Source organism: Schistocerca cancellata, chromosome 3, assembly GCF_023864275.1.
Source record: "Schistocerca cancellata isolate TAMUIC-IGC-003103 chromosome 3, iqSchCanc2.1, whole genome shotgun sequence".
NCBI classification, from domain to species: Eukaryota; Metazoa; Arthropoda; class Insecta; order Orthoptera; family Acrididae; genus Schistocerca; species Schistocerca cancellata.
This window is the reverse complement of record NC_064628.1, coordinates 593,123,860-593,145,318: the sequence shown is the minus strand read 5'-3', so window position 1 is coordinate 593,145,318 and position 21,459 is coordinate 593,123,860. Positions and strand designations below refer to the sequence as shown.

General features: G+C 39.5%; 1 protein-coding gene across 2 annotated transcripts in view; it reads left to right on the top strand.

The window, feature by feature from the left end:
• Window positions 1-21,459, top strand: part of LOC126175457 (jouberin-like) — a 457,590-nt gene that overhangs the window by 390,777 nt on the left and 45,354 nt on the right. For both annotated transcript variants that reach the window (XM_049922262.1, XM_049922261.1), the window contains exon 10: window positions 4,818-4,979. In XM_049922262.1, coding sequence (XP_049778219.1) covers window positions 4,818-4,979 — 162 coding nt within the window. The remainder of the gene's footprint in view (window positions 1-4,817; window positions 4,980-21,459) is intronic.

Here is a 21,459-nt window from a genome sequence, read left to right as displayed (position 1 = left end):
GTGGTGGTGTTTTATTAGCTACGGATTCTAATAACACCTATGGTTTTGATTCCAGCCACTCTTCAGTGGGATGTGCTTCAGCTCCTCCATTAGGGCTATTGGAGAGTTTTGTGTAACAAGTTATTGGCCTGATGGCATGTGTTTTGCCCTGGCATGATGGTGATATTGTAAATCTTATTATGGGCTGCTCTCAGTGTGCTACCCAACAGGCAGTGCCACAGTTAACACTCTATCCCTAGACTACACTGTAGCATCTGTGGGAATGCATCCATATTGATTCAATGGACTCTTCCTACATTTTTACAGGTTTTTGGTTGTTGATGCTTTCTATAAATTTCAGTGCATTACTTAACAAAACGTATCTTCTATACCTGGCAGATAATCGGAGGTTAAAAGCAGTACAGTTGTCATACATAATTAAACAATAGAAAATCCAGGATGGAATAATGACAATACTAGAAAGGGATCGATTGCTACTCATCACATAGTGGATGTGTTGTGTCCCCAACAGACTCAGCAGGAAGACTGCTAGGCAAGTAAGCTTTCAGCCAAAAAGTCTTCTTCTGAACTGGGCAACATATATACACACATGCATGCAAATGCAACTCACACACACATCATCACTGTCTCTGGCTGCTGAGGTCAGAGTATGAGCAACAGTGCATTATGGGAGAAGCAGTCTGGTTGTTGGGGGTAAGGAGGAGGCTGGGGTGGAGGTGGGGGAGGGGAGAGGGATAGCAGGGTATAGGTAGTGGATGGTAAAGTGGTGCTTGTGGGAGTGTACATGGATGACATGGGGAGAGGGTAGTGCAGCTAGGTGCCAGTTAGATATAGTGCGAGAGGGGCATGGGTTGAGAAAAGTAAAAAGACTGTGGATGCATTGGTGGAATAGAAGTCTGTGTAATGCTAGAGTGGAAACAGGGAAAGGAATGGGTGAGTGAAGGACAGTGACTAATGAAGGTTGAGACCAGGTCAGTTATGGGAATTTAGGATATATGACAGGAAGAGTTACCACCTGTGCAATTCAGAAAAGCTGGTATTGGTAGGAAGGATGCAGATGGCACTGGCTGTGAAGCAGTCTTTGAAAAGAACAACATTGTGTTGGGCAGTGTGCTCAATAACTGGGTGGTCTAGCTGTTTCTCGGGCACAGGTCGTTGGTGGCCATTCATGCGGACACAAACCTTATTGGTTGTCATGCCCATATAGAATGCAGCACAGTGGTTGCAGCTTAGCTTGTAGATCACATGACTGTTTTCACAGATAGCCCTGCCTTTGATAGGATAGGTGATGCTTGTGACAGGACTGGAGTAGATGGTGGAGAGAATATGTATGAGATAGGTTGTACATCTATGTCTACTACAGGGATATGATCCATGAGCAAAGGGTTAGGAGCAGAGCTTTTGTGGGAATGGACGATGATACTGTTTGGATTTGGTGGGTGGCAGAATACCACTATGGGAGGGATGGGAAGAATGGTGGGTTAGGACTTCCTCCTTTCAGGGCATGATGAGAGGTAGTCGACACCCTGGTGGATAATGTCATTCATTTGCTCCAGTACTGTGTGGTACTGAGTCATGAGGGGAATGCTCCTCTGTGACTGGACAGTAGGACTTTGGGGGGGGGGGGGGGGGGTGACTGGAGAGATAAGGCATCGAAGTTCTGTTCCTGTACATGTTTGGGAGGGTAATTACCATCTGTGGAGACTCAGTACAGTGGTGAGTCATGAGTATGCATTCTGTGTGTTCACAAATTTTTAGATTCAGATAAATTTGAAAGTGTGAAATTAATAGCATCTACTGTATAACAGTTATGCTCATCAACAAATTTATGCAACTACAGCCACTGCCAATAATAATACCAAAATTAATAATAATAATGATAATAACAATAATAATAATAATATGCATAACTTATCTGACAAAAGAAAGAATTGTTTTTGTGGAATTTTGTCGTATTGTACATAATTAAGTATAGTTTAGTGCAATAATGAAATAATGTATAAGTTTTCGCAACTCTCCATTTCACATTTTTGTGTAAATGGGAGTTTTTGTGCTTTTCCATTTTTTCAGATAAATATACAAGATCCCTAAGAGATGTATTAGTTCAAAAATTTACTTCCATGCTGAAAATCAGACATTCTTATGCTGCATCCACACAACAACTTATTCTAACTGTACACTTCCTTGTTAAATGTTCCCTTGTAGTCACTCTTATTTTATTTCATCACTCTCTCAATCAAAGGATCTGCTCTCGGAGGCCCTAGTTCCTTTGCAGCTAACTTTTGCTGGTAATTTGCTTTTCTGTCCCCAGAATGAGACTTTCACTCTGCAGTGGAGAGTGCTTTGATATGAAACTTCCTGGTAGATTAAAGCTGGACTGAGACTCAAACTTGGGAACTTTGCCTTTCACAGCAAGTGCTCTACCAACTGAGCTACCCAAGTGTGACATACGCGACCCATCCTCACAGCTTTACTTTCCTGTTAACATTTAAAACAGATACAAGATAGTTCATGATTACATTGCACATGAAAGTCAATTCCCACCCAGTTAACAACTAGCTCCAAATACAAAGTGCCATTTGTGGAAATGATTTAACTCAAGTAGTAATGTCTGCCAACATGGTATCTTGATTAGACTACAAATGAGGTGCTGTGATCCATAAGGGCCTAAAGCACACCACTCTTGATCCCACATTTATGTGAATATCAGAGAAACCAGTGATACAGCTTTTTGTGGATTTTCAAGTATGCATTGTGGACCTACAGCACAGATAAACCTGACTCACCATAAGGTCAATAGATTTCAGAAGCATGAATAAATCCTACAAGCTCACAAGTGACGGTGACATGCTTTACGCCCTTATAATTCTCACAAGGGAAACTCATCAGTGTGTCCTCCACCCCCCCTCCCCCCTCACATTTAGTGGTAAGATGGCCCAATGGATAGCCCATCAAAAACTGAACACAGGTCAAGCATGAAAACAGGAAGAAGGTGTGCTGAACTGGTTAAAAAAAAAAAAATAAATAAAAATAAAAAATAAGCCCACATACAGAGGCATAGCATCATCGTTAAGTGGTCACAGTGCTGTACTGTGAAGCAGATGAGCCATGTTGAAAACTCTCTCATGCCATTTTTTCCTTTTTTTTCACAACATTATGAACTGTCCATTCAGTCATTGAAATTTTTGTTCTCTTTCTATAGTCTTGGCAGTTGTCATGCTATACATTGGTTTTAGCATATGAGTCATGTGGTAAGAATACGTTACTGTCGCAAGTAAATGTAATGAATAGTGAGAGCAGGCGAGATACCACATAGACATCACACAGAAATGAAAACAATAAATAAACAGGTGTGAACTACGTTGCAACAAAGGAATACAAGAGTCAAAACTTCCAAAATGGAACAAAACTTCAAAAATGTTTAAAACATTTTTTGACAGAGCACAGAGGAACTCTGTGATTGTGAAACTGTTGCATTAATTTTTTGCAGCATATGTGACAAATTATTATGTTTTCACCATTTCCTTGGGAGTGATCACATTCACATTCATACAAACACCTAAATCGGGCAAGGAGGCTTATCTCTCTCACTCCAAGACATTCCTGTCATATGACACACATAATGTCACTATTACTGTGTATAGCACACCAGATATCTTTACTGGTGGAGAATTTGGTTGACTTGTAACCTTGTCATCAAACGTTTGTGGTTCCCATTCAAAAACCACTTCCTTTTGGCTGCTAATAAAGTAGCTGTGCAGAATGAACTGTCATTATAGGTTCCTTCCTTACACCTTACTGTTGCAAATGGACACAGACACAAATTTGAATACAGTGAACAGTGGAAAAAAAAGTGGCATGCAGTAGGTCTGAACACAGCTCATCTGTGTGGCAATCCAACAGTGTTGCCACTTAACCATAATGCAATCAGTGTTACAGCTTGCTGTATGTTGCACTTCTTTTTCATGCGTCAATTTTCCATTTTCTGAGGTCCTGCTTGTTATTCAGCAGTGAAACAGTTATTATATTAACCTAGTGTAGTCTACCCATCTTTAACCAGTATGGTGTGGCCTGATACCTGATTGTAATATCTATCAGGAAGATTCTGAGAACAGCACACAGTGCTTCAACCGATGTCATGCCCAAAGCTCCAGATAGTCACAATAAGAGCTTCTATGTCCTTGCTTAACAACACATGGAACATATGAATCAATTGTTTCACCAAAATCTTTCTTCAGGCGTGATATCAGATGTTCCAAAGACAAAATAGACAGGAGCACCCTTACCCATGGGCAAGGAAGGCTGTGGTCCCCAACCCTCCTCAAGCTCGCAGAGAAAGGAAAAAATATAGTGTATAGCCATGTGTTTTTCTTTCATGAAAATGACTGAAAAGTCAGTATTCTGTAGCTTTTTAATGGTGTCTGAACTGGTACATTTTTCATGGCTACTTACACATCACCATTTGTCTTCCAAGATATTAAAAATACCTCATGCCCCAGGTCTCTGCCCCGCCCCCCTTCCACCATTGCAAACTATCATATAGGTGTACATGTAAATAGATGGAATAGAAAATTAAAAAAGTTAATGATAGTTAAGTCTGGGTTATCAGCAGCTTCAAAGGACGATGACATGAAGTAAATGATTATATTTATTGAGAATTTGTTATAGGTGAAATTTTTGTATAGTGTAAAAATGATTTTTGTTACTTTACTAATTATTTTTCGATATTTCATTCTTTTATATAACTGTGCATTTTTAATTAGGATTTTTGTGTGCTTTCTCCTAAATTCTACATACTGTTGACCTGTTCTGTGCAGGAAAATTGAGCTGCATGAAACCCGCGGCATTACTATAAACTATTTAGTGCTCCACCCAGGAGGAAGACGCTTACTAGTGCATGCTAGAGACAGTTTGTTGCGAATGGTTGACCTTGCCACAGGATCATCCATTCAATGGTTTAGAGGTGCAGTCAACTATAGGTATGTATGCCAGTCTCATTGTTAGTTTCATTACAATAGAGTAAAGTATAGGTTATTACCTTGTAGCAGAGTTAAAGTTAGGATATAACACAAATTGATGTAATTATCATTAATTTGCAGTTGCAGGCAGCACATTTTAGAGTATGATTACAATGTTTTGTCAGTGATACAAAAACATCATTATGTTAATGGGTAGTTGTGGATGGAATTAAGGTAGCAACTCAGTCTAATACTAAGTCATGGAGTGATCAATAGGCACATAAAAATAATGAAAACATTGCTAAACTTTTGGAGGATGTTCTTCTTCAGAGCTATATTCACCTATTGGCCACTCAATGCCTCAACTATATGGAGGTGTATGGGTGTATGGAGGATTGTTATCTTCTCTTCTTCCATTCCACAAATACATCAGACATCCTTGGGTTCTCTCTGGTAAAAACATGAAAACTGCATTTAAATAAATAAATAAGAATGAAGGAAGGATGGGGAAAAGGCATGTTGCAACTTGGAGATAAGATTTCTGGGCACTTGTTGGGGAGGAGGGGGGTGGGGGGAAGAGGGGGATGAGTTAATAGAAGATGTGATAGAAGGCAAGCAGGTGACCCTCAATGGAAGTAGCAAAATAAGGACTGAAAAGGGAACACTCACAGAACAGAGAGATTAAGAGGGTGGGAGGAGGACAGGGAGATCACAGCTATAGTATGCATGGTATGGTAAATAACAAGTAACTGGAATAAAGTGAAATAGACTAATATAAGCTTAGGTCAACAGAACTTCAAGAAAAGAGGAAATACTGGAGAAACAGTTCTGACCTTCATAGAGAGAGAGAGAGAGAGAGAGAGAGAGAGAGAGAGAGATAGAGATAGAGATAGAGATGGTTAGAAAGCTAGTTCCATCTCGGTGGTGTTAAGTGTGTCTAGAAACCATACACCAATCACATATAGATGAGTTACTAGCTTTCATTACTTCAGTTTATTATTTCCATCCTGGGATTTCTGTTATTATAATAAAAGTGAGCTTCATTTTAAGGAACTATAAACATATATTTAATTTAAAGAACGAATTCATCTAACTTTAAAATATGTGAGCCACATTCAATCTTGAAAAGTGAAAGAAAGCATGGAAATAAAGTATAGATTTTTATGAGATGTTTAAACATTATATTCGTACTGTGTTGATACAAATTACTGACAATGCAGTGTACAAATTACTGTGTAAATAAATAAAGGTAAAATGTCTACTCACTATCTTGCAGCAGATCAATGATCACAATCGTAACCTGAAAGATTTATTTGTTTTTGAGTTGTTTTTAGCTGAGGAGAAAGAGAGAGAGAGAGAGAGAGAGAGAGAAGTTACTGAATTCTTAAGATGCTGACTGCCTCAGCCAAACTGAGTAAACTGCTCCGAGAAGCCATATTAAGCAGTTCATAAATTTGATTTGTCATCTCCTTTGTAATCCATCTCCATCATCAAAACTTAAGAAAAAAAATTTTCTTGGTGGGAAAATAGAGCCTGTGAATAATCTCATAGTTGGTGTGCAGAGTAGGAAGTTCAGTTCAGAAGCAAACTAAGAGATAACTCATTGTTAACAATCTGTTACCAGCTTGTATATCTTGGAGCATATTTGACAATACAGTCCATGTCTTATTTTAACTGTGTCAGTAGCTGATCAGTCTTCAGTGTAGGTGGTTAACTGACATTTATCATTATCTGTGCTCATTTTTTTTCCATAAAATGGCTAGCAATAGAAGGAAAGTGAGTGATGTGGAACTTGAACAGCTAACTGGCATTAATGAATTGGAATGGGATGAGTTTATGGATGAATTGTTGGATGCTGGATTTTCTGTGAACCATCTTCATTTGAGCATTCAAGTGAGGATTCATATGCAGATAACAGTGAATGCAATGAAGAAGATGAGCATGGCCGTGCAGGGTAGCCGCGTGGTCTGAGGCTCCTTGTCACAGTCCATGCGGCTCCCCCCGTCAGAGGTTCGAGCCCTCCCTCAGGCATGGGTGTGTGTGTTGTTCATAGCATAAGTTAGTTTAAGTTAGACTAAGTAGTGTGTAGGCTTAGGGACTGATGACCTCAGCAGTCTGGTCCCATAAGACCTTACCACAAATTTCCAAGACGAGCATGTTGGTCCCTTAGCAGGCACCATGAATAACAGTGATGAGTGAAGTGACATTCCTCAGTATCCACCAGTAATTTGTGTTCAGTGAGGATGTGGGATTGGAATTAGACTTACAAAATTTTGGCATCATTGCACACGTTGATTTGCTGCTCCCCATCCACCCCTTCCCCCTCTTGAAGTGCTTCTAATGTCATTATGTTAACAAGAAAATCTGTATGCAAGCCAGGAAACAGAAAAAAGTGATAGGAGAAGAGTATCCAGGCTGTTGAGATGGAGGGTACAGATTTTGTGGAAATGAATGTATTTCTTCTGTGGATGCTGCTGCACATGGTGCTTTGTTGTTTTCCATTGACAGAACATTACTGGAGTACAAATCCTTCTTAAACTGTCACATTCTGGAGATCTGTTAGAAGTAGGGACATATTTCAGCTTTTGTTAAGAGATACATATCTCAGATAAATTACTGCAATCCAATGACCAACTCTATAAAACTAGACCGGTTTTGGACCATTTCAGTAGCATCACAAGCAATAATTACTTTCCAGACAAGAATCTCTACATTGACAAATCAGTGGTTTTTGTGACTCACTTTTCAGTCAGTATATCAAGAACAAGAAACGCAAGTATGGTGTAAAACTTAATGAAATCTGTGAATCTAATGGTATGTTTCCCAAAATAAAAATCTACTGTGCCACATCACAAGAGAAGGCTGAGGAGTGTCATGCACCTGAAGTTGTTTCACTCCTGATGGAAGCTTTCTTGAACAAAAGATATATGCTTCATATGGACTATTTTTATAATTGTGTATCACTTACAAAATTTTTCTCAGCTTACAAAATCTATGTGTGTGCAACATCACATAACAACAGAAAGGGAACCCAAATTCATTAGTTACTACAAAATTAAAGAAAGTCAGATGTTGTGGCAAAGAGATGACAATGTTGTTGTTTGCGAGAGGAGGGACGAAACAGAACTCCTGACCGGTTCTAATATGCACCATGCCAAAATGGTGGAAGTTTGCAATTGAAATGGCAAAGTTTCCTTGAAACCAAACATAGTCAGAGACTACAACATTGGCATGCCAGGTGTTGATCAGTCAGATCAAATGCAGTTGTGTTATTAGATGGCTGAAAAAGCTTGCTCTACATGTAATGGAAATTTGTCTGCACATATAGTGATGGGGGTGCCTATGTCAAGGGCATATAGCTACAGGTAACAAGTGCTTAGTAGGCAAAAATTTCCTAATTGGCTTCAAAACAATTACAGGGAAATATATTTTTGACTGGGCATTACAATGGGCATGGAGCTGTGGTGATGGCCCTGGAACCTTGGGTGTGGCAGCGTTGTATGGTGATGCCATCATTCCCCACATTAGTTGGATAGCACAAGAGGCAGGTACAGTTATTTACCTGTGACACTCAAGTGCATGGGATTAGAGGGAGCCTTGGGGAGATATTAAAAATGGCAAGGCCTTGGACACTGAGAGCAGCTTACAACTCAAAGTATAAACATTAAACAGTGCGAACCAGCTGTCTACAGTAGAGAAATTATCAACATTATAAATGCCATAGTTTGATATTAACTGAAATGATGCTAGAAGAGTGTAAATGGTAAATGACATTTTTTTCCAAAAAAATAGAGGATCAACCCTCATGGTCAGCACCTAAAATCTTATTACAGTTAACCTCAATGCGAAAATTGTGTGCGTCACAAGTAAATACACTCTATTCTTCAAATAACTTCATGAAACTAATCTTATAATGTAAATTCAAATACACATATTCAAAACTAGTGTGATAAACCCAGGGTCTTAGTTACAGGACCTTTCTGGTCTAGGTGTAAGTAACCACAGGCAACAAAATTTGCCTGGAAATCCATCAGAATTCAAAGTAAAATTTGAGCTTCCACAAGATTAAACTAAAATATTTTGAGGCAGTAAAGGTTCTCAATAATTGTGAAACATATAGATGCAGATAATTGATGTTAAGAGTCATAAATGTCCCAAAGTGAGTGTAAAAATTACTGCTATGTGAGGATTGTTATTTCTCTAAGTTGTAACTAATTGCAACTATCAACTGGGGAAAAATTATGCCATGAAAATAAGTAAAATTGAAATACAAGATTAAAGATAGTGAGAGAGTACTTATGATACATCTGTGGCTCATAGTAGTTTTCTTGTTGGGGTTACACACATTGCACATGCATTAGAATTGTGAAGGCAGTCACAACTGTCATTTGTATTGAAAACTTGATCATTAACTTCTATGCACTTAAATTCATGCTATGACTAAGTTAAAGAGGCCACTGTTTCTGCTATCATGTCAACAGACAGTACCAGAAATAATATGTAATTATCTTCTCATGTGCTTATGGAAGCATATATGGATATAATCTTCAGTATCATGCTGCTGACCTTTCCACCAGCACCTTGTTGCCGCTCAATTGTTTGGTGCCTGTTTTCCACTATGGCAAGCCTGAGCACCATCATTACAGTGTATGATGACATGGCATTGAAATTTTTTTTTGCATTACTGATTGGTTATCTTGTGAGGTTCTGCAATGGAAAATACTGTTTTTGCATATGATATTTGGTAGGGCAGCAAATTGCTAACTTTTTTATCCTGTTACTGTGCCCCCTGTAACTTTTCTACTCAGTGCATTGTCATTTTTGTGCAACTTGCTCAGTTTGTAATAGATGATAATTGTACTCACTTGGTAATGTTAGTGCCCAGTCTACTACTTGGGGTCTTTTAAAAATTTTGGGATGCATAGTAAGGCAGCATGGTCAGTGATTACAATGAAATGTCTAGCATAAAGAAAGTACCTGAAATAATGTGCACTGAATACCTGAGATAACAGCTACTTCTTAGTAATACTGAAATTAATTCCACTTTGTTAGGCTGTGGGATGCATAACAAATTATTCCTGACTTACAACACAGCCTGTGGCATAATCACTAGCACCATGTGACATAGTCAATGGTTTTTTAAAATCTGGATAAACTACTAGGGGAGATTTTGTCAAAAGATTTTTAGTTTGTTGCATTACCACATTACATTCAGTGGTTGAAAGGTAGCCTCTTTTTGAGTAATCTAGTCAAGGGCTTCATAATACTGATGTAACCTTGTATGAACCTGTGGTAATAATTGACAAGGCTCTGAAATGATTGTAGTTCTTTTATATTTTTCAAGCAGGAAAGTCATCAGTGGCTTCACTGAAACGTGGATCTGGTTTAATGCTCACCCAACTCATAATGTGGTCCATGATTTACACACGAGACTTTGCAAAGAATAATTCTCTAGTTTTAAGCTCAAGTTAGCACTTTGTGCATTTTCCTTAGATGTTTACAAAAAGTCATTGATATCATTGAGATGCACTAGACACATGGTGCATTTTGATCCGTATGATAATAAGTCTACAAACCACTGAAAATTAGTGGGTGCATTTATTAAACGTAAAGGCATTCTGTGGAATTCTTATAGCCCAGAAAGCATGACGAATGTAGCCTTGGATCTATCCTGAGGAGCTAATGGTATTTGGTAATATTCTGACCTCATATACAGGGGGGGCAGGGTGGTGGGGGGAGGGGGAATTTTTGCAATTTACCAAGTGGTTGAGCATTTCATTGATACAAGGGAAAGGATATTTATCTGGGGTGGTTGTGCAGCTTACTGCTCACATATCTTTATGGAGGTAGTAAGTTTTTCTCTGTTGATGCACCTTTTAGGTATTATGACAACGTACAATGCTCATAGATGAGAGGAAGGCTAGGTTAATGTTGCATCTAACTGCTGTTAAATGCTTTTTTTCATAACTGACAGCAAATGATAGGGGGTGTGGTAAGTCTTTTGAGCAGTCTTGTATCCTCAGTCTGAATTTCTACTTATATTAGATGTATTACCAGTAAATGTGGTCTTTTCTCAGACAGCTGTATGAATTCCTCTGATACTGGATACAACAGGTTCCAGTCTGGTTCTGACAAATGCTTTAACTTCTCTCTCAGTTGGGCTTGTATAGGTGGCATGATTATATACATGTGCCAGTTCAACAACAGTTTGTGATTCTTCATGGACAGCTTTCCATGTCTACTAACACAACTGTGGGCCCCAAAAATTTCCTGAGACTCTATTTCTTGTATGCTGGCCAGTATTGTTCCATGTGGAATAACAACTTCTTGTGTTCCAAACTTACATAAGCAGATATTTAAGTGGTGACAAAGGATGTTCTTACTTGTTTGAACCCGTATATTTTCTTTCCCCTTATCCCAGTGTTCACTTGGGCCATGGCATTTCTGCAATGCTGTAGCAGCAACAACAACAGGAGCAGATTCAGGTGCTGATAAACCAGAATATGGAATTGCTTCACATTCTTGCCTCACTGGTGGGGGGGGAGGGGGGGGGCAGTTCGATGGCACCATTTTCCAGTTTTGTTAAGTTGACAGAAAGGAGGGAGAGTTGCCTGTGTTAGTTCTTGCTGCACTGCCAGGTAAGGCACATTGTCATTACAGTTGATAAGGCTACCTTATTGCTATACAGCTCAAGTTTATACAAAATGGTCCAAAATTTGTAGTTCTCCACTGAGCCTGAAAACTTCCATTTGCTGATGGTTATAGTTGCTTATGCAGTATTTTGGACATCAAACCCATGTTGTGGTGGCACAGTTGCAGTTTAACCAGCACAATGCCCTGGCCAGTTGTATGTGACCTGGACTGCCAATTTGCAGGGCCTCTCACACAATTGTTGTTTTGAAAGAAGTGTCCTTTGTCTTATGCAGACTCTCTAATGTGGGGATGTGATTGTAGGTTAGCTTCTAATCATGAGGTTCAGACTAGGACATTGGCCTTGCCCAACCCTTTTTTAGCCAATGTTGCCCAAATTGCAGAATCACATGAGCTTACAGTGGCAGGAAAGGACACACCTCCTGATAACTGACAGATGGCTCAATTGGATGAGCCCTGTGGGATACCACAGATGGCCTTGCCTCCTGCTGAGATGCCATTTGTTGGTGCTGTTGATTCCAGTGCAAGGGCATTGCAGTGCTGCCTATCCTCTCCTATGCTGAGCTCAGGGGGTTCATCGTACTCACAGCATCGTAATTACCATCAGCAGTGTTTTTTGGGTCTTCGTCATTGTTCTTCTTCTGCTAATTAGGTGAGCCAGTGGTTCTGTCCCGACTCATTTGTTGCATGTTCACCATGACTGCCCACTCATGGAGGCCATGTGTGAGGTGTGCTGGAGGATAGATGATTTGGCAACATTTTGTGACAGTCATTAGGCCATGAGTCAGGCATCAGACACCCTGGTGTTTTCACTGGACTCAGGTACTGCTTCTAATGCCATGCATGAGTCACGGTGGTGCATTTTGCTGACATTGGTAAGGGATGGGTGAAGGTCAGCCTAATTAATTTAGATAGGTACAGGCTCTTGGGGTACTTGCAGTTGCAGCAGCAGCAGCCATCCCATTGGGTTGTGTCATATAATAAACAGTGCATTTGTTTTTCAGGGCTGTCCACCATCTTTGCATGTTATAAGAATGTGAATGGTGACTTCCCTTGTTAATGGTCAACTAACCATTTGCACAAAACAGACAGTCAATACACCGTGCATTGCATATTCGTATCCATTGCATAATCGTATCCCTTTCCATGGCAGGCAGATTTGTTGGAGGGCCAGTATTTTTCCCACATTGACTTGTGTGATGCTTACCTGCAGTTGCCACTGGATGTGTTTTCTCAAACTATCCTGATCCTCCACACCCATTTGGTGCTTTACCAGTTTAATTGCTTGCCTTTTGGGATCTCATCTGCACTGGGAACTAACTAATGGTATTTGGAGCAGTTGATTCAGGACATTTCCTGTTTTGTCAATTACCTTGATGACATCTGGGTCACTGACCCTACTCAGGAGGAGCATTTATGAGACCTGCAATTGGTTTTCCAATGCCTCCTGCAGAATAACCTCCCTTGCAGGCTGGTTAAGGCAGATTTTCTCCCCAAAGGTGAATTTTTTGGGTCATATGTGTAGTAAAGATTGTCTCACCATCACAGAATATGACATGAACACCACTGTCAACCTTACCAGCACCTGAGCACCTAAGAAGCTGAAGGAGTTCCAGTCTTTTTTGAATACGATCTCATATTATTTGGGTAAGATTTCATATTATACTCAGTCCATTCCCCAGGCTTGTACATATGCCAGCCTCTTAGTCAGTTTGAGAGTAGACATTAAGTTTGTCTGGTCTGTGGATTGTCAATAGGCTTTTCAGTCTCTCAAGCAGCATTAGTGTTCTACTCCCTGCCTGGCTTCCTTTCTCTGTGTAAACCTTTAACCCTGGTCTGTGACATATCACAGTATGGCATTGGTGCTGTTTCTTCCCATCAGAATCCAGATGGCACCAAACAACCCATCACTTACTAATCAGGGACACTTTCCACCACACAGCATAATTATTGATATGCAGAAAAGGAGGCACTGGCTATTATTTCTGGTGTTAAAAAGTTCCATGTCTTCCTGTATGGAGCAAGGTTCATCCCCATCACTGACCCCAAACCATTGATTTCCTTATTATGCCTTATTTCCAAGCTGCTGGGTTGGACTGATGACTGGTGGCAGCAGTGGGCCCTCTTTCTCAGTAGAAACTACTGTTATGACATCTGTTACTGCTTCACTGCTCAGCATGCCAAAGCTCCAATGCACTATCGTAGCAACTGGTGATACATGATCTGGAGTTTGATCAGCAGGAGGCTCTCGTGTTCATGTTGGATGATGCATTCTGTTACTGCATTCCTGTAAATCCTGCCAGTCTTTTCACAGAAGGCACATGAAGTGATTACCACAACAGCCACTGACCTGCTTTTCTGGAATACCATTTCAGTAGTCCAGTTGAGTTGGGCAGAGCACATCTGGTTTGGGCACGAATTTTTCCTCCTACATAATCAGCTCAATATTGTGAATAGGGTTCTCATACTTTCAACGGAGGAGCAAAGCTGTTCTGTGGTCATTCTCCCCACTCTCTCCCCACTCCTCCCACTCCAGCATAACATCCAGGCATACTTCAGTTGCTGCATGTGTTGCACTGGGGTGCAATACATATGAAAGCACTGTTAAGGCTACTGACAGTGATCAATCACAAAAATGACACTGAACATCTGGTGCATACTTGTGTGGCTTGTGCACAGAACTAGTTTCCACCGCCATGCCAGTTCACTCTTTGGCCAGTCTTGGAGCGCCCTTGGGACATGTGATCTCAGTCTGACTCGCTGCTTTTGGGTAGCATGTGGCTGTTGGTGTTCGATGCATGCCCAGTTTCCCATATGTAGCTAAGCTGTTCTCCACATCAACAACTGCCACAGTTCACATGTTGTCATTTGTTTTTGCCATTGAGGGATCTGTCAGAACTTTGGTATTTCCAAATTTGATTTTGTATTTCTAGCCCTGTACTTACCTGACCAAGAAGTCCTGTTCATCTTGCCAATGAACTATTACATCTAACTCCAACTTATATAATTCCCTTTTTAAAGTTTCTAACCTATTTTCCTGAATAAGGGATCTAATATTCCACTCTATGGTCTGTACAATCCCAGTTTTGTTTTTCCTGATTATATCCTCCTGAGTTGTCCCTGCCCAGAGAAGTGGGGGCCTATTTTACCCAAGACGATGCCATGCAATAGAGCTACATGCCCTCAGGAACTGTAATGGAAGTAGTTTCCCCTTGCCCTCAGCCATTTAGAGGACCAGTATAGCAAGACCATGATGGTTGATGTTTTGATACCAGACCAGTCAATCATCCAGACTGTTGCCCCTGCAAGTACTGAAAAGGCTGCTGCTCCTCTTCAGGTACCTCTCAACAAATACCCACCTACTGTGGTTACACCTTTTACTTATTTATTTATTTATTATTTATTTATCCCATAGATCAAATCAGTACAATGGCTTGTACAACTGATATGGGATAAGTCAATACAAATATACAGTTTACAGGAGTCTAAAACAGTAAACAAGAACACAGAAGAATGATTATTTTACATTACCTACAAATTATGTTACTTAAAGTTACAGCTTTACAGAGAATTGTTACATGATGTGACAAAATTGACTTAACAACATTCAGCTTTGATACATTATCATGCACTAAGACAATTTTGATTTCAAATATTCCTGGATGGTATAAAAGCAGTCTTTTATTAAAAGAGATTTCACTGTCTGTTTGAATTTATTTATTTCTTGGATTTCTTGTATAAAAGTTGGAAGATGGTTATATAATTTTATTCCCATGCACTTGACACCATCACTGTACAGTTTTGTTGAGTGGGGAAGTATTCTTGGAGAGGTTTTTGATCTTGTGTCATAATCGTGGTAATCCATATTTTTGCTAATTTTGTTGATACTTTTTTTGGTAAAGAATAATAATTCTAGTATGTTTTGGCATGGGAGGGGCAAAATATTTAGTTTTTTAAATAATGGTTTATAAGTGTCTCTTTGTTTTTGAACATACTATCTTCTTTTGCAGTTTGAATATCTTAATTGATTCAGAATTTTCGTAGTTAAGTACAGAGTGAAAGAGTGCATGGTACATTGTGGTTAGGGTACTTGTGTTAGTGACAATCCTTATTGATCTAGTCATGAAGCATACTTTACTATGTTTTGTGCTGGTAATGTCAATGTGCCTTTTCCTACAGCACGGCTGTCTGTATTGTTGAGGCATGCAAGGCCACCCCCCCCCCTCCCCCTCCAGGGTCCATGGTTGCCAGACAAAAGTAAAGTAGCAGAAATTATTAGAAATTTCAAAAAGCTAGTGGAAAAAACAAACTGTTTGTAAAAAAACCCTTCTTAAAGAATGAGGGATACTTCACCAAACAGCATTACCCTACACACTGGAAAAAAACAGAACAGCAGAAAGGTATAAAAGAACATTAGTAGAAAAAGCCAGATGCTTATTATTTGACAGAGGCTTACCAAAGCATATTGGGGGTAAACAGTTGGAACAGTTGCTTACCTTATTAATAGATTACCTACAAAATCTTTAAAAGACATGACATCAGAATAAGCATTTACCAGAATAAACAAGACTTTGGCATTTAAGAATATTTGGCAGCAAGTTCTTCATAAATCTACTTGAAGCAAGCAGAGGTAAATGAGATAAGAAGAACATAGAATGCATTCTGGTAGGGCATTGTGAAGAGAGCAATGCATATTGGCTATCAAAGCTCAACCATTGAAAATTAATAAAATTAAGGGATATGAAATTTAAAGAAAATACTGTTTGTAAGAATAATTTATTATTGCTTACAGAGCCTGAGGCAATAGAAATTATTCCCAAAATTAATCAAGGTGAATGAAAACAGTTGAATCTGAGACTTTTACTGATGAGAACAGTGATGCCTCAAGTTGTATTTTACCCATCAAAGCAGATGAGATTCAAATTAATCAGATGCAAATAAAAATTCTGCGTTCTCTGAGCCAAGTCAACCACTCAGAAGAGCACCAAGAACCCCTAAACAAATAAAGATGAATGATTGCCTGACATATTACATTACAAACTCAGAGAATTCAGTTCTGCCATCATTAGAAGAAGTTTTCCAAAGTAAACAGCTATGAAATTGGCTTCAGGCAATTAAAGAAGACCTGCTGTCACATGCTGAAAATCAGATTGGGTAAGGGCAATTTTACCCTTAGATATAAAGTCAGTAAACACGAAATGGATTTTCCAAATTGAAATGTATCTCCAAGGGCACATTTTTTATATACAAAGCCTGGCTAGTTGTTAAAGGGTGCACATAATAACAAAAAGGGTTTAAACTATGAAGAGACGTATGTCTCAGGAATCTGCTATAATTTGTCATCTGTTTGGTTTAGGTGTTAAACATGATGTAATACAAATGACTTAGACATTGTTACAACATTCCTACAAGGAAATTTGAAAGAGGAGACTTATGTCAAAATCCCAGACACTGGTTTTAACACTAGAACTGTTCAGGACAAAGGTATATGTATATGTAGATGTAGATGTAGATGTAGACGATGAGGCTTAAGAAAGTAGTTTATGGATTAAAATGAGGTAGCCACAACCAGACCATTAAGCTAAATGCAGCACTCTTAAAAACATGAACTTGACAAGAATACAGCTGATCCATGAATTTATCAGAAGAGTAATGGAAATAACATATTACTTGTTGCAGTTTATGCTGATGAAATGTTATTTTTCAATGATAACTCACAAGAAAAAAATCTTTGATCCATGAATTTATCAGAAGAGTAATGGAAATAACATATTACTTGTTGCAGTTTATGCTGATGAAATGTTATTTTTCAATGATAACTCACAAGAAAAAAATCTTTGAATAGAATCCCTGAGAGTAATTTAAATTGAAAGACCTATAGGAATTGCATTTTGACTGGGCATCGGAGATTGCACAAGTGGACTATTACAGATGGATCAATTACATTATACAGAACAAATATTAAATAAATACAACGTGAAGAATTGCAATCTAGTGTTGATAACTTTGGACAAAAATCTATTAATTACATACACTATGAGCTGCAAGACAAACAAAGAAAGAAAAGCTATGAGAAATGTTCCTACAGAGAAGCTATAGGCTGTTTGATGTATGTGTAATTGCAAAGCAGACCTTACCTCACATACTCAGTCAGTTATAAGCTGCCTTAAAGGAATTACAGACATTGGATCTGAGTGGACATTGATTTAAATTAATGGAGAAAGTTAAAAATTTGTGCTGAACCAGGATTAGAACTCAGGTCTCCTGCTTACTAGTCAGGTGCTCTGACCACTGAGCCACCCAGACACAGAGGTCATCACAAGTGCATGGACTGCCCTAGCCCATCTCCCATCAGACTCAAATTCTCACCTTATCCACACAGTACTGATGTAATGACCCTTACCTGCTATCCTAATTACTTATGGCATTTTGCCAATTCCCATAAGAGTACAAACCTTGTGTGCATCCACTCTGAAGAGATCATTGGCCATCCTCACCTTAATTATAATTATCTGTAGCTGCTGGATCTAAATGGTATCTGTTCTTTCATATGTGTCTGAAAGAACTGACACCACAAATATATAATTAAGGTGAGGATGGCCAATGGTCTCTTCGGTGCAGGTGCACACCAGGCCTGAACTCTTACGGGAATTGGCAAAATGCTGTGAGTAGTAGGATAATGGGCAAGAGGCACTACATTAGTACTGTGTGAATAAGTTGAGAACTTGGGTCTGATGGTAGGCTTGCTAGGATCAACTGTGTGGTTGCAATGACTACTGTATTTGGATGGCTCAGTGGCCAGAGGATCTGCCTAGTTATCAGAAGGTGCAGGTTTGAATCGAGGTCTGGCTCAAATTTTCAACTTTCTCCATTGATTTAAATCAATGCCCACTCACAGCCAATGTCTATTATACCTTTGCGTCTTAATTCGTAGTGGCTGCTGGATACATATAAGTTCCTCTGACCATGATACAGGCATGCGTCACTGGCAGGCAGTTAGAAGCAGCAAGAGATACTTAAATGGAGTAAAGGATTTGTAGCTGCTATTTTCTAGCATGAGAACCCAAATGTCACAGGATGTAATGAAGCAGACTGGGAACAAGCAAAGATGACAGCAAGTCAGTCACTGGTTTTCTGTTTGAATCACAAGGAGCTGTTATTTTCTGAAGCAGAAAGAAACAACCCACAGCAGTTTCATCAACTACTGAAGTTGAATGTATGGCCTGGCCTCAACTGTCAAGAGGCACTCTGGCTACAGAGGTTATAAATTGAAATATCTCCTTGACCTGAAAATGACCCTATGAAACTTGATTGCTATAACAAAGGTGTGTCTGACTCATCCGAAACAAATGATAACAGTGGAAGAACAGATGATAATGACATCAGCCATCATTTTATTAAAGAAAAGATAGACTCAGCTCAAGTTATAGTCAAATGAATCTTTACAGAGCTGATGATTGCTGATATGTTAACTAAATCAACTGCAAAAACAAAATATCATCGAATGATTGAGAAATGTAGACCAATAGGATGTAATTTTTTTAGGTTAGTTATTGATTCTAGTGGGAGTGTTAGAAATGAGCATGTATGTCTCTGCTGATGTACTGGATGTTGTAAAATGATACTGACAAATGTTGAGGGATTGTAAAGTCTATATTGAGCAAGAAGTTGAGGATAGGAATCTGTGTCTGAAAGTTTCATGCAATGATGTTGCAGGTACCATCTCCTGCTACTACGCCACCCCTTCAGCAGCAGTGTCATGTTGCACACTGATGGACCACAAGTGCAACATCTCACAAAAGAACTGAGTTGATTGATATTCACTGATTGAGATTGATTGCCATGATTGCCAGTGGAGGAGATGGAGCTAGCCACTTTGTAGACAAGTCTTATCTCCTATCAATGCAATGCATTCTTGCCTTCGCAGATGATGGTTCCAGAAATGGGTTTCCACCCACAGTTTATTTTTGGCTTTTTGACTGCTCTAAAGCCTCCTGTGTTTTTCTGTATATGGGATGGAACAGGAAGATAATGACAGCATTAAAATTAAGGGGCTAATTTCAGTGTCTGCAACAGCTACCACTTTCAAACTCTTTGGAGTTTGCAGGAATCAGTTGTGTTAAATATTGGCAGACTTTTCGAAAATTTGGTCCTTTCATTAATTTAAAGGAAAGAAAATATGAATGCAGAGAAAAGAGGATGAAGCATTGCAGTATTCATTGTGGCAGATGATGCAAGACAAATTTTGAGTGAACGTTACTATTTATTTTGTTGTTACAAGAAATTAAATAAAATTAGAGAAGGTATTCAAAATACCTTCCAACAGCAATGCAGCATGTCTGATGCACTCACACACTCACTCAAAGACATCAGGCATGGTGCAAACATCTTCAAATGCTGCATGTAACCTTGCAACTGAGTCTTCTGCTAACTTCACTGAGGTTTCATAGGCCACATCCTTCAGATGGCCTCACAAGAAAAAGTCCAGTGGGATGAAGTCAGATGACCAATATGACCAAGTTACAGGGCCATGTTAACTAGTCCGTGATATCCAAACATTTGTCTGACCTGGGTTCTGGCAGCTATACTGAAGTGTGTGGATTCCCTCTCATGCTGGACCCACATAAATTGATGGACTGCAACTGCTCCAGTAATTCTGGCAGCATCCTCAAGTGAGCATTGCATAACTATCATGTGTGAGTCCATGAGGAAGCATGGAGGGCCAATTAAGTAATCATGTACCATGCTAGCCCATAAATATATGGTAAAAGTTTTGGGTAATCTGAGAAATCTCTTTGATCTGAATATGACAGTTGTGAGTACTGGACATGCCCTCACTGTTAAAGGGAGCCTCACCTATGAACAAAACATATGCATTGTTATATGGCTGCAAAAACCACTGCATGAACTCCACATGCAGAGCAAAATCATGGGCCATCAGCACCTGCACCTTCTGAAAATGGAATGGATGCCTTCTTTCCCCATACTCCCCTCCATTCACCTATGAGGTTGCTCTGCAGTGCATGTGCCACAGTGCAAGTGCTTGAACCTCTCTTAGACATCCTCTTCAAATATGAATCTCATATGCGTGATATATGTCCTCCGCCATTGTGATGTCCTTTGAAACCACCCATTTCACCCAGACACTGATGAATAGCTGGAACTATAGAATGGTGTGGCTGATGCCTATTTGGATGACTTTGCCAATAGACATATAAGCTGCCTGCCCATTTCCTTTCACCTCACCATAAATGAAATGAATATTTCTATGCTAAGACCAAGTGAAGTTCTCCACAAAGCGACACAACACCACAAGGCAAATTATGAATGAGCACTGTGTTGCTACCACATATGTTAGTCTTTCTCCTCTGCGACCAACTGCTGTTAGTCATCTTTACTGTGTTTTTGTGGCTGGCAAAACACTTGTGGTGACATCTAACATCCAGGATGCTCTCAGGTACATTGTGACATGTTCCACTTGTGGTCCACCAGCATACAAGGTCATGTTTGCTGCCAAATGGGTAGCCTAGTGGCAGGTTCTGGTGGCTGTAACTTGGCATTCTGTAACATCATTAGATGGTGTTTCTGGTCACAGATTCCTGTCCCCAATTTGTTCCTCAAAAGGCCCTCTGCAACCCCTTAAGTTTGTCAGTATCATTTTGTAGCATCCTATATATGCTTTTCGCTATTAATTTCCTTGTACATTCTTTCTTCTTTTTTATATACACTAAAGCACTAAAGAAACTGGTATAGGCATGCGTATTCAAATACTGAGATATTGCAGGATACGGTGCTGCTGTTGGCAAAACCTATATAAGACAACAAGTGTCTGGTGTAATTGTTCGATCCG